Raw genomic sequence first — 12903 nt, forward strand, 5'->3', positions numbered from 1 at the left:
AGACGACGATTTCTTGGCCTAGAGATTATCCTGTTCAGGCCGCCTTTTTCTGTTGGATCCATTCAAATCCATTGAAACTGCCGTACTCATATATATCCTCCACCAGGATCTGGCGGTTCATTATCCATTTTAAAACAAGTAAAAACTACAAAAATATACTTACAGAACGACAATCACACAACACAAAACACAATGGGATAGAGGTTTTACAACAGAAAGGTATCAATATATTAAACAGAAAAATAGCCGCGCAAGAACTTACGAAACTTGCACACAACCACAATCCCATCCTTCATTACCAAACATCCAATTTGCGGTTGGCGGGATTCAAAAAAAAAAACAACTATCAATGTCAAATTGTGAATGTCCTCAGAACTTGATGAACTTTTCAACTTTTCATGTTTTATCTATGACTTTTCGAGTCATTATCTCTCATTCGCTTCATCAAAAACGCAACGATAAATCAGGGGATCCATATTGAATTAAATTTTACTCCAACCCATGCGAAATATTTACTCACATACTCACAATCCTCACATCTGCATGTTTTCAGCAATTTCAGCCGTCGTAGTTGATAGCGTTGTAGGCCTTTAGTGGAACACACCTATAATCGATCCAATCGTTTAGTGGAACATACCCATTGTATCAATGATCGACTAATCAACGATTTTGAAGGCCGTATGGATTATAGTCCTTTGCCTTTCCCTATTGGGGATAAATTTTAAAACAACAACGATTTTGAGGTTATTAAAACGTTGTAGTATCTTTGGTTGTAGTGTTTTCTATTGATATTGGGTAGTTTTACAAATTTATAATCATGCCTAAATTAGAAGACAAACCTCGAGTTTTCTTGGAAGAATTTCGTATAAAGGTTAGATATATTTTCTTAAATGTTTATTATTATTATATTATTTATTGTTTAATATTATATATGACAGACGTTTTGTACATATAAGGGTTTACTTTACTACAGGGCTTTAAAATTAAATAAAGTTTATAGGAAATAGATAAAGATGAAATATCATTTACTTTTTCGCAGAATGGACCTGATGATTATGGAATGGCAGATGAAAAATGGAATTTTAAGAAGTTTACTAAAAAGTTTCGCATAGTTATTGTCCGTATGGATAATTCGGAAATGGAGTTTGATTTAATTGGTATTCAGCCTGCCTTTGCAAATGCATTTCGTAGACTCATGCTGAGTGAAGTACCAAGCATAGCAATCGAAAAAGTTATGATTAAGAACAACACATCAATTATACAAGACGAAGTTCTAGCCCATAGATTAGGATTAATTCCTCTTAAAGCAGATCCCAATCTTTTCGAATTCCGACAACAAGGTGTTTCTTTTTATTAATATTATTGGTAAATCTTTAGTTAAGTGGGCTCCAATTTATGGGGTCCTGGGGGAAGAGGGGGTGAAGGGAGGGGGGAGGGTGGGTTTTTTACCCCCCCTCGTAGTGTGCTTTTCGCGTAAACCCCGTGGTTTCGAAGATATCGTGTTTGAAGTTTTGAGGTTAACTTTACGTGATTCAGAGATATTACAATACCTTAGAGCTCCGCGTCTGACTCCACCTTAACTCCGGTGCTGCGGGAAGTGCACTCATATGCTCTGTTCACCAACTTTCACACTTTATTTTCGAACAAATTTACGTAAAAACGATCTCGATTGCAAGATCAACAAACGATACGAACTGACGTTTAACGACTAACAAATAGACACCGTTGACCAAAATAAGGCGTCACTTAGCATTTCCTTTAAAACACAAAGCTTTAGATTAGGTAAAACCGAATTTCGGGACCGTGGGGGGATGGGGGGGGAGAGGGTGGGGAACGCTTCCCCTGGTACCACTGTCACACCTCGGAACCCCATGGTTATGGAGATATCCATGGTTAAAGTTTTGAGGTTAGAAGAAGAATTTCGAAAGTTAGAGGAACGCTTGGCTCCGGCGCTGCGGGAAGTGCAGCCCTTCCGCCCTTGCGTGCGAAAGCACGCTCACTCATGCTCCGTTCCGCAGCGGAGGCTCAGCCGCTCCTCTACGCATTCGTTCGCGCGCTTTCGCACGGCGGGCGAGGGCTGCCCTCCCTCCGCGCCTCCGCGGCACAAAAAAAACACTAGGGGTAGGACAGACTAAAAACTTTAACCATGGATATCTCCATAACCATGGGGTTTTGAGGTGTGACAGTGTTACCTTGTATAGATTCCCCTACACCCTCCACCCTCCACACCCAAAAACCCCATAATTCAGTTTTTCTAATTCGGTTTTACCTAATCTAGATCTTAGCCTATTTTTTTGGTCCACAATCCCCATTTAGTGCATAAAATTAAATTTAAAAAATTTGTTTACTTAACAAACTTTGTAAGTAAACTCTCTGAAAAAAAAGCTTAAGAATAAAGGTAACTTCAAAAACTTTGCTAAAAGTTACACGTGCAATTTTTGTATTTTTTTCAGTGGTAAACTTTTTAGATAACTCGAAAATTTTGCTACTATCAAGGTATGAAAAACATAATACAAGCTTTAATATTTTTTACGTGACATTGGCGAAATCATCTGTGCTCATTTGGCACTATTGAAAGCCTAACCCTAAAGAAGAAGAAGAACCTTTACTATATCTATCTTAAAGTCTCATTTGTATCAAAGTTATCCACAAAGGGGTTATAACTTTGACACACATCAAAATTGACCAGTTTTTGATACATATTATAATTTTTATAGCCGTTAAATAACTTGAGAGCATGAAAACCAACCTGAGAGCACATATTAAATCAACTCTTGTGTCTCATATTTAACATTGTCAAAGCTAGCTAAAAAAATATAGTAATGATCTGTCATAGTTACCCTGATTGACTGTACTGTTTTTTTTTTTTATTCACAGATGCAACAGAAGGATCAGAATTTGATACTTTGGAGTTTTCCTTAAAAATCAAATGTACAGCAAATAAATCGCAGCCTAAAGATTCATTTAGAATGGAAGATTTGTATGAAAACCATAGCGGTATGTTTTATTTAATATTTTTTTGTACTGATTTGCGCAGCACGAAATATCTTGCTTCAAATTTTGAAGCAGGATTGTGGAAGTAACTGAACCTTAAAAAAGATAGCCAAATAATGTTGCTCTTAAATAGCAGCATGTGTCTGACAAGGAAAGTCTTTCCGCTGACCCCCTTCGATTTCAATTAAATTGAAATATGTTATTCTACATCAAAATCTAAGAGACACGTATTTTTTTTTTATCGGCGGAAAAACGTTTCTAAGGGGTGAAAATATCCCCTAAAGTTGAGACCTCCGAGGGTAGTTTTCAGGTTTCGCCTATTTTCACTCGAGATAAGCGAATGCACCCAAATGGATAATCAACTTAATGATAAACGATGGAAAATGCAACTGGTTTCATATCGGGGGGTTGCACAGGAAAAAAGTTATAGGGGTTGAAATTCACAAAATCGTTATAACAAAAAAACTATAGCACCTATCTCGATGGTTTCAATTGCATTTTGAAGAGGGCAAAAAAGTAGTAGATACGGGTTTTTGCGTTTTTACCGCAAATGAAGTTAAGGGGGTGAACTACCCCTATATATGTTTACAGTAAATCTCAATAAAACGGCAGTATTTCTTTGTTTTCTTATTTCTTCTCCTTGTGATACGTGTTTTCTTTCAATTTTCAACGTCTACATCTCAAACGATGGATAGATTTTTCTGGAAATAGCATTTCCATAACTGGTGAAAGCGATAAAGGTATTAAATAGTGTATGTCAGCTCTGACAGGCAACTGGAGTTAACTCTTAAATAATAAGTAATGTAGTAAGTATTTATGTAAGTATTTGTCCGACCGAAATTTCGGTTTCGGTTTCGGCCGAGTTTCGGCCAAAAATCAAGTTTCGGCGGCAGTTTCGGTCAACTTTTGCCGAAGCCGAAACTGATTTCGGAAGTTGTCGTGCATGCTCACCTTACTTCGTTACTCGCGGAAATGCTTGATTGATGATTCTTCTAAGTAGAAATACAAACCAAAGTATTAATTAATAAGATTTCAAAATACCAATACTTAGTATTTATTATTTAATGAAATAGTAACAATTAGTGATTTGATTATTATTGATAACTGATAAACATTTTGCTATGAAAAGTAATAAAAATATTTTCAATATTTTTATATTATATTAAATAAATGTTTACAACAAAATAAATATACTGTGTTTTCATGTCATGTCCTAATTAAAGCAGAATAACGGGTAAAATGCACAAAATTTCAATATTCTAAGGAATTTTATACTTGAACACGCGAGTTTCGGTTTCGGTTTCGGCCTGAAACCTAACTTTCGGTCGAACACTAATTTATGTCTTTATTGCAAGATACTGTGCAGTAAAAGTTGTTATCAGGCAGGTTTCATTATTATTTCACATTCCTTATTTTTTTCATTATTGTTTCTTAAGGAGTAAACTCCAGTATAAGTTATTATAATTAATACAACTATGTATGTATGTATGGATGGATGTATGTTAACACGGGCCATGTTTCGCAACTCGACGTCTTTGTACGCCTATTTTGCGTGACTGGCTGTGGACACTATTGCCAGCTCAGCTCCTTAAGGAAGCCTAGCAGACCCATCACGTTGCCGACGACTTCCTGGAGTGACCTCGGTGTCCCGAGGTGTACTGCCCAGTAGTTCGCCACACTATCGCATTCCAGCAGGATGTGTGAGGCTGTTTCTTCTGCCTCCATGCAGGCTCTGCATAGGGGGCTGTCTGTAACACCTAAATTATGTAAGTGTTTGTTAACAAATGGGGAAATGGACATGCGTAACTGCACGGATGAGCGGGGTGCTTTACGCTGGCGAGATGGGGGAGGGTCCTCTGGTAGGACATGGGGACCGGCCATGCTGACGGAGCAAGGATGTTCGGGACAACTAGGGGCCGTGGGATCGCGGTCACCAGCTGGGCATCTGTAGCTCCTGATGTCGCGTTTGGAACCCAACCTGCCACATCTATATCCACTGCATAGCCCCGGTGTCGACACGGCATCCCCAACGTTGCGGCCTCCATGGAGGGTAGGGAGCGCAGTGGATGAATTTGTTTTTATATACACCATGGACATTAATAGATCCAAACCCTCACAGGGACCTGAAGGGAAACCGGATGGTACTTTACTGGTGGCGGGAACCGCGAAAGCAGGTCCGTCTACCCATCACGGGTTCAACCAACACAGCAGGGGAGCGGTACCAAGAAGATGGGACTGTCCTCCTCCACAAGCGGACGCAATGCAGTGAAGTCGACCTTGACCTCAGAAAACACACACACGTGGGGGTGGTGCTGCCAAGGTGGCGCCACCACACACAAAACGCCGAGGTGAAACCGGGAAACTGGAGGAACCGGGGCCGTTCACGTCGACGGCGTCCTCAACAGGTTCAGTGCCACCTCAGGGAGGCGCTAAGCCAGAGGGCTCGACGCCGACACGGCACCGGGGCAACCCGGAACCAGGCCAAGGGGAAACCCGGCAAGTCGGCGAGACGCGCTAGTGGTACAGGGTCCTTCCAACCAGGAAGTGAACCTAAGCCCAAGCGCAAGGGGAGGAGGCAGCGCCAACGTCAATTAGAAGCGTGAATTGTAGGCGGGAGCCGCCAAGCGCGCTATGACAGCCTATGCCGAAGAACCCAAACCCAAGGGGTCCGTCAAGTTCGCGAAGGGGGCGGCAGGTGGCCAGGGTAACCAGGCAACTAGTCGCGCCCAACACGGCAAGACGCAGGCGAAGGGTAAGGGGGATGGAAGTACGTCCCAGGCACCGGCCAAAAGGGCTCGCCTCGATGATTCTCAGTCGCCGAGGGAGGGTCTCAAGAGCGTCTTGCTCGGCTGTTTGTAACAACGAAATTGTGCTTGTTAAGCAAGGCATGTCCGGTAAGAGCCCCGACCAGTAGTCGGAGCTGGGCTCTGTCATAACCGCGAAGTTTGCGGGACAATCCTGGGTTGATCGTCGGAAGAGCTTCCTTGGTCTGCCTGCAGGTAGTTAGGTGTGTCCAATATTCTTGGTACATTACCTTGGTGTTATGTCGCAGCTGGCTGCGCAGTCATACGAAAGGCAGAGGCAGAATGGGTTCAGGTCCGTGGACCCTCATCTCCGATTCATTCCTGGCCAGTCGATCGGCCGCGTCGTTGCCTCGCGATCCACTGTGGCCCTTTATTCATTGAAGGGTAATGGTGTTTGTTTCACTTACCTTCGTCAGAGTTCGATGGCACTCGTATATTAGCCCTGATATCATAATGTCGCTCTGTAGGGCTTGCAGGACCGATCTGCTATCTGAAAGTATACGGATTGGAAAACCCTGTACATCTCTAGAATTGATCGCTGTTGTTGTCATTATGATTCCCATGTATTCCGACTGGAAGACAGTATAATGGCTTCCAAATGGCGATAAGATGTGGATATTCAGTTCTTCTAAGTAAACCCCAGAACCTGTACCTGTTGATGTTTTTGACACGTCTGTGAAGATTCTTAACTCTTTGAGGTTGAGGCCCTCCCCTAGGTCTTCATATAATTGTATTCTGTATTTTTTAACCGACTTCCAAAAAAGGAGGAGGTTCTCAATTCGACTGTATTTTTTTTTTATGTATGTTACATCAGAACTTTTGACTGGGTAGACCGATTTCGACAAATTTTGTTTTAATCGAAAGGTGGTGTGTGCCAATTGGTCCCATTTAAATTTATTTGAGATCTAACAACTACTTTTCGAGTTATATCCAATAATGCGTTTTTACTTGACGCTTTTTTCGTCGACCTACGTTGTATTATACCACATAACTTTCTACTGGATGTACCGATTTTGATAATTCTTTTTTTGATGGAAAGGGGATATCCCTAGTTTGGTACCATGCTAAGGAAACCAGGATCTGATGATGGGATCCCAAAGAAATCGCGGGAAACTCTCGAAAATCCGCAATAACTTTTTACTGGGTGTACCGATTTTGATAATTTTTAATTTAATCGAAAGCTGATGTTTATCATGTAATCACATATAAATTTTATCGAGATCTGATAACTACTTTTTGAGTAATCTTCGATAACGCGTAGTTGCTTGACTATTTTTTCGTCAATCTACGTTGTATTACTTGTCGATATAATTGAAGTCGGTTTTTTTTTTCGTTTGCGAGCAAACACAATTATTATCGAATACGTACTGTTTGGGTATCCTGTCGGTGACCGCTTCGATAAGCGGTTCCCTGTATTGCCAGTTCGCCAAGTATTCCTGTGTGTGTTACTTTTACGTTCCTCCATAGGTTTAGCTTCCTGAGTCTTACCGCAGCCGCTCCTGCCTCCTGTTGGATAAACAGATGCAGGGGCGGCAGGTTCAGTAGGGCTTCCAGAGCCGCAGTAGGAGTGGTCCTCATGCAGCCCGTAGTCGCCAGCATTTGAAGTCCTTGCAACGTTCACTGGTGATTAGTTTAGTTCTCGGCCACCAAACCACTGAACCATAGCTGATAATTGGCCTGATGATGGACTGGTACAGCCAGAGTGATTTTTGGGGATAGACCCCATCTTTTTACCTATGATTCTGCGGCACTGCCAGAAGGCTATTGTAGCCTTGTCGATCTTGCTGTTAAGATGGTTGCTCCAGTTCAGTTTGCTATCTAGAATTAGTTTTTTTTTTTTATATATCACTAGGTCGGCAAATAAGCGTACGGCTCACCTGATGGTAAGAGATTACCGTAGCTTATAGACGCCTCCAACACCAGAAGCATCGCAAGCGCGTTGCCAACCCAATCCCCAGGAGCTCTGATCACCTTAGTCACCAACAGGAACACAATACTGCTCGAAAACAGTATTATTTAGCTGTGATCTTCTGTAAGGTTGAGGTACTACCCCCAGTCGGGCTGCTTCAGATTTTGAGCAGGAAATCCCTGCTGTGCCCTACCTCAGAAAGAATGATTCCTAGATATTTTACCTCCGAGCTGAACTGTAGCTCCGTACCGAACAGTCTAGGGGGGTTGTAGTTCCCCAGTAGTCGTTTGTGTTAGTGTAATTAATACAACTATATCACTAAATAAGTTTTTTTATTTTAGTTTATTCTTCGGCAATTAAGTGGCATCCAATAGGCAACCAAGCATCTATATTTAAAGAAGCTGATGTTGGTCCTGTACATAGTGACATACTTATATCGAAAATGAGATCAGGCCACGAATTGGATCTCCACTTAGTAGCAGTTAAAGGCATAGGCAAAGACCATGCGAAATTTTCACCTGTTGGTAAGTTTTTAGAACTATAAATATTGTCTGCTTAAAGAATATTTGTGACAGTTTTCTTTTTATCTTAAATAGACATTATGACTTTAAATCTTTGTTATATGTTCATTAAAAATTAATATGTATATCAATTGGCTAGTTCTTAAAAACGGGTGTATGTTGCCTTAGAAATAAACCACTGCCTATGTATGTTAAATTTATTTGTTTATTTATTGATATTCACTCATGAAAAACATATACTACGTGAGCCTAATTATTAATTATATACTACGTGAGCCTAATTATTAATTAAATTTAGATTTATTTATTTTATTTATTTATTTTATTAAGATACATGTAAGAATATACAATACAATTAGTGATAATAAGATGCCACATCAACTTATTCGAGTTCTACCGAACATCAGTATTGTCGACATTATCAGTAGGGAGGTACATAATATATTTGACTTAATGTTGAAGTACATCATTTTATTACCAAAGAATTTATTAATTATATAATAATCTTCACACATCAATAGGTGAAATGCTTTATGCCGATAGACCGACCAACCAGTTTTATTTAAATTAGTTAAATTTTTTATTTCAATTTGTGATATGGTGTTATTGTATATTATTAATAAAATATTTTTTTAGGTATCTTTTTATCTTAATTGCTGTTAAAGATTCCCGTAAAGCTAAAGGAAGTTCTGAAGTAATACAGGACTCAATTAGAACCAATATTTTATAGATAATTTTCAGAATATTTGGTCCAGTAAAAGTTCTATCTTCAAACATTTTTGTATTTCTTGTATTTATAAGATTTAATTGTAATTATGTCATGTACTGAAATAGATAAAAGACCAATTTCATTATATATATAAAAACTAGTTCTGTATGACTTATATATTTTTTTTTTATTCTAGCAACTGCTTCATACAGATTGTTGCCAGAGGTAAGGTTAGCACGCGAAGTTAGAGGTAGTGACGCAAGTTTATTGCAAAGTTGTTTTTCTCCGGGAGTGATAGGACTTGACTCTGACGGGAAAGCCTATGTGAGAGATGCGAGATATGACAGTTGTAGCAGAAATATATACCGTTATGATTCAATAAAAGATGCTGTTATAATAAGCAGGATAAAAGATCACTTTATATGTAAGTTATTTTCTTTAACTTATAACTTTAAGTGTTTAATGTCTGAATTTTTTCATACCCTAAGTAAAGACAATGCTAAGACTCCTAAAAAAATATCTGGGATGATACAAAAATTTTTAAAAGAATAAATGTTTTTTGTAAAAAACTAAATAGTTTTGACAGATATTTTACATAATAAGTGAAAATAATTTTGTTCTAAGAATTAAAGTTGGACGAATATTCTATGGCAAGTCTTAGCACTGAAGCAAAAACATTATAATTGTGTTTACAGGCAAATGAAGAAAAACCGACTTCTATTATATCGACAAGTAATAAAACGTAGGTAGACAAAAAAATTGTCAAGTAGATACGCATTATCAAAGTTGTAATCAGATGTCGATGAAATTTGAATGTGACTACATGATAAACATCGGCTTTCGATTAAATTAAAAATCATCAAAATCGGTACACCTCGTAAAAGTTATGCGGATTTTCGAGAGTTTCCCTCGATTTCTCTGGGATCCCATCATCAGATCCTGGCTTCCTTATCATGGTACCAAACTAGGGATATCTCCTTTCTAACAAAAAAAGAATTATCAAAATCGGTCCATAAACGACGGAGGTATCCCCGAAAATAAAATAATAAAATTTTATTTATTTTATAGCCTTTTAGGTACTCAAAATCATGTTTCAATATTGTTTGTTTAATCATCCCGTCAAAACGCCACGCTATGTCATCTGAGAGCGCGTGACGTCATTTGTAGTAATAACAAAGGGCGCGTTCCACCTAAGGCCCACAACGCCATCGAACACGACCGCTGAAATTGCCGTTCCACTAAAAAAACGCCGCGGGCGTTGTGGGTGAATTTTATAAGTGGAACGCATATTTGAGCGCTGTCAAGTGTCAGGTATCAGCTGTGTGCTGCATGGTGAAAACATGATGCGGGCGTTGCGGATGCTTAATTTAACGCTGTCAATGTTTGATCCTACAAATGACGTCACCAAGAAGCTTATACAAAACACCGGAGAGTGCATCGTAAACAATCCTTTGAAGACAAAAAAAATTGACCTTGAATTACGTCACGTATGTTCTTTATCTCTTTCTGTAGGGTGACCACGTTGATCCTATGTTCAGGATCCATACTATTTAAAAATCTTGTCAAGCATTTACAAGACTTCTTTATTCTATTAGCTCGCAAAAATGAAAAGGGACAGCAGCGTCCTCCCTATGGACGATAATGGTACTAATCTATCAAAAACTTTTACTATTTGAGCTGATATTTTTATCGTTTTTAGCTTCATTTTGAAGATTATGATGCGCTAGCGATAAGGAATTTTCAAACTGAAGTGATAATTAAATCCATCAAATTTGGTAGGCTAAAAAACGTGATGACGACGATGCGTTGTTACTTGATGGACCCTATCGTAATATTTGCGATTAGTTTGATCTCAGCCCAATCCACGCGGGCATATCCGACTTTATCTCCTGTAGTGAGCTATATAGTGGATGTGGCAACGTCGCAATAAAAGTAAAATAAAAAATCAGTGGACATGTCCTACCTCAGTATAGTTTAGTGTTGATAAACAGACTTCCATCAATAGCTGCTTTATTTTTATGGCGCGCACACTTTGAGTATTAAATGCACATGAATGATACCTAACACAATAAATAATCAAATAATTTTGTGTTTTTAGAAACATTCAAAAGTGATTTGAAAAGGTAAACTGATGCAACAAAAGTTACGATGAAAAAAAATTTCGTGTAACATTATGGCCCATTTCTTTTAAACCACTGAACCGATCTTGATGAAATTTGCACTGTACGCTAAAATTGAAAGATTCTTAAAACATTCAAAAAGATTTTTAGATGAATATCATCATCATCACCAACCTATCAATGGCTCACTACTGAGCGCCTTTCCTCACGATGTTTTCCTTCACCATTGAAGCAAGTGTTATTTAATTACATAAACGCACAACTTCGAAAAGTTAAAGGTGCATGCCCGGGATCGAATAAGAAGCCACATTCCAAACCACTAGGCTATTAATGTTTGGATAAAGATAAAGTAGGTATATTAAAAAACAAAATTAAACTTCTTCAAAAAGCGAATATTCTCTTTATTAATAGTTTCTTATTATGAATAATAAAAGTAGTCAACCTAAAATCAAATCATACTGTTTTTTGAAGTTTCGTCCAGTGTTGCTATAATAATAAAATGGCAGCTCCCTACAATTAGGGAAGTAAAACCAGAAAGGAGAACACTGACCTTACGAAATCCTGAAAATCATAATTCACATCAAAGTAGATACAGATACATATGCTATTATACGCATGGTTTGACCATGCTCTTGGATAAGCAATGCAAATGGTTCTGCGCAAAAAAATTGGGAAAGTCATCCTTTTAAAAATAAATAATTTTATTTGTAAAAAAAAAAATATGCTGATCAAGTTAAAATTATACAAAAAAAAACCCAGTGCATAATTTTTAACAGGACAAAGTGACCGCAAACGAAAAACAAATAAAAGAAAAACTGAAAAGAGATACAACATGAACTTATTGATTAAAAGGTGACAACACACATATTGATTGGGATTTTTTGTACATAGCATGGCAATTTTAAATAAAGTGTGAGGGGGATAGAAAACATAAATGGGGTGAATGTTTTAGATGCACTCTCGACTGTTTTATATAAGCTTCTTGGACGTCAAGCACTGTAGTTAGTGTTTCAGTACAGATTAAAAATATTGTAAATAACATTTTATTTCTTCACTTAAAAATATTTAAATGAATTATATTAAATTATTATTCGATAAATAATCGTAAAACAGTATATTTATTTTATCTAAGTAAGTAGTTGTGAAAAGTGAAATCTTTGACAACTGAATATTATTATTTTTCTGCTATACTATTGTTTTTAATTCTATGCCACCCATTTCAATAAAAATGTATCACAATTTTATTTCCATATATACTGTTTTATTGCTTATATGTTTTTTTTTTTTTTTTTTTCAGTTAATGTGGAATCCGTTGGAGCAATGCCACCAAATGTTATATTTGTTGAAGCAGTCAAAATATTAAGAGATAAATGTCAAAACTTATTAGATGAATTAAATAATTTATAAGAAAGTTTCGTTGTATTATTTATTCGCCGAAAGCACTTCTACTGTATATAGCTATGTTCCTCAACTTTATTGATAGTGTATAGTCCATATATTACTACAATTTCACGGACAGTACGTCTATTTGCGTGATTTAGTGAATACATGATTCGACACAACGCCTATTTACGTTCTTTTTTTTTCAATTCTTTGCCACCACGTAGATAGACGCCTTTTTCCGATGCAGGTATATAATAATATATTATATGTAATATGTAAAATATGTTCTTACTGCCACAACACAATTACTTTCAAGCTTGTACTGTCACATCAAAATAATATAAGTACACAACTTATAGTTGACCGTTACTCGTACCTACCCTGCATAATTTAGTACACAGGCAGCGGCACCATGGCAGTTGACGTTATTTATTTATTTACAAATAACGTTGAGTGCACCTGC

The 12903-nt window shown here is 37.8% G+C and overlaps 1 protein-coding gene across 1 annotated transcript; it reads left to right on the forward strand.

Moving 5' to 3' along the window:
• Positions 1 to 688: 688 nt before the first annotated feature.
• LOC123662254 (DNA-directed RNA polymerases I and III subunit RPAC1) lies at positions 689 to 12468 on the forward strand. Its single transcript, XM_045597121.1, has 6 exons — positions 689 to 871; positions 1040 to 1340; positions 2878 to 2997; positions 8049 to 8231; positions 9134 to 9361; positions 12355 to 12468. The coding sequence occupies exons 1-6, from the start codon at positions 818 to 820 to the stop codon at positions 12462 to 12464; spliced, it is 996 nt and encodes a 331-aa protein (XP_045453077.1). The 5' UTR covers positions 689 to 817; the 3' UTR covers positions 12465 to 12468.
• The last annotated feature ends 435 nt before the right edge of the window (positions 12469 to 12903 follow it).

The sequence above is a fragment of the Melitaea cinxia genome, chromosome 18, assembly GCF_905220565.1.
Source record: "Melitaea cinxia chromosome 18, ilMelCinx1.1, whole genome shotgun sequence".
Lineage (NCBI taxonomy): Eukaryota > Metazoa > Arthropoda > Insecta > Lepidoptera > Nymphalidae > Melitaea > Melitaea cinxia.

Excerpts from the sequence above, each read along its gene's own strand:
- LOC123662254 (XM_045597121.1), top strand. The coding sequence starts at position 818 with ATGCCTAAATTAGAAGACAAACCTCGAGTTTTCTTGGAAGAATTTCGT. Across the intron at positions 1,341-2,877 it reads TTTCGAATTCCGACAACAAG|ATGCAACAGAAGGATCAGAA; the intron begins GTGTTTCTTTTT and ends TTTTATTCACAG. Across the intron at positions 9,362-12,354 it reads GATAAAAGATCACTTTATAT|TTAATGTGGAATCCGTTGGA; the intron begins GTAAGTTATTTT and ends TTTTTTTTTCAG.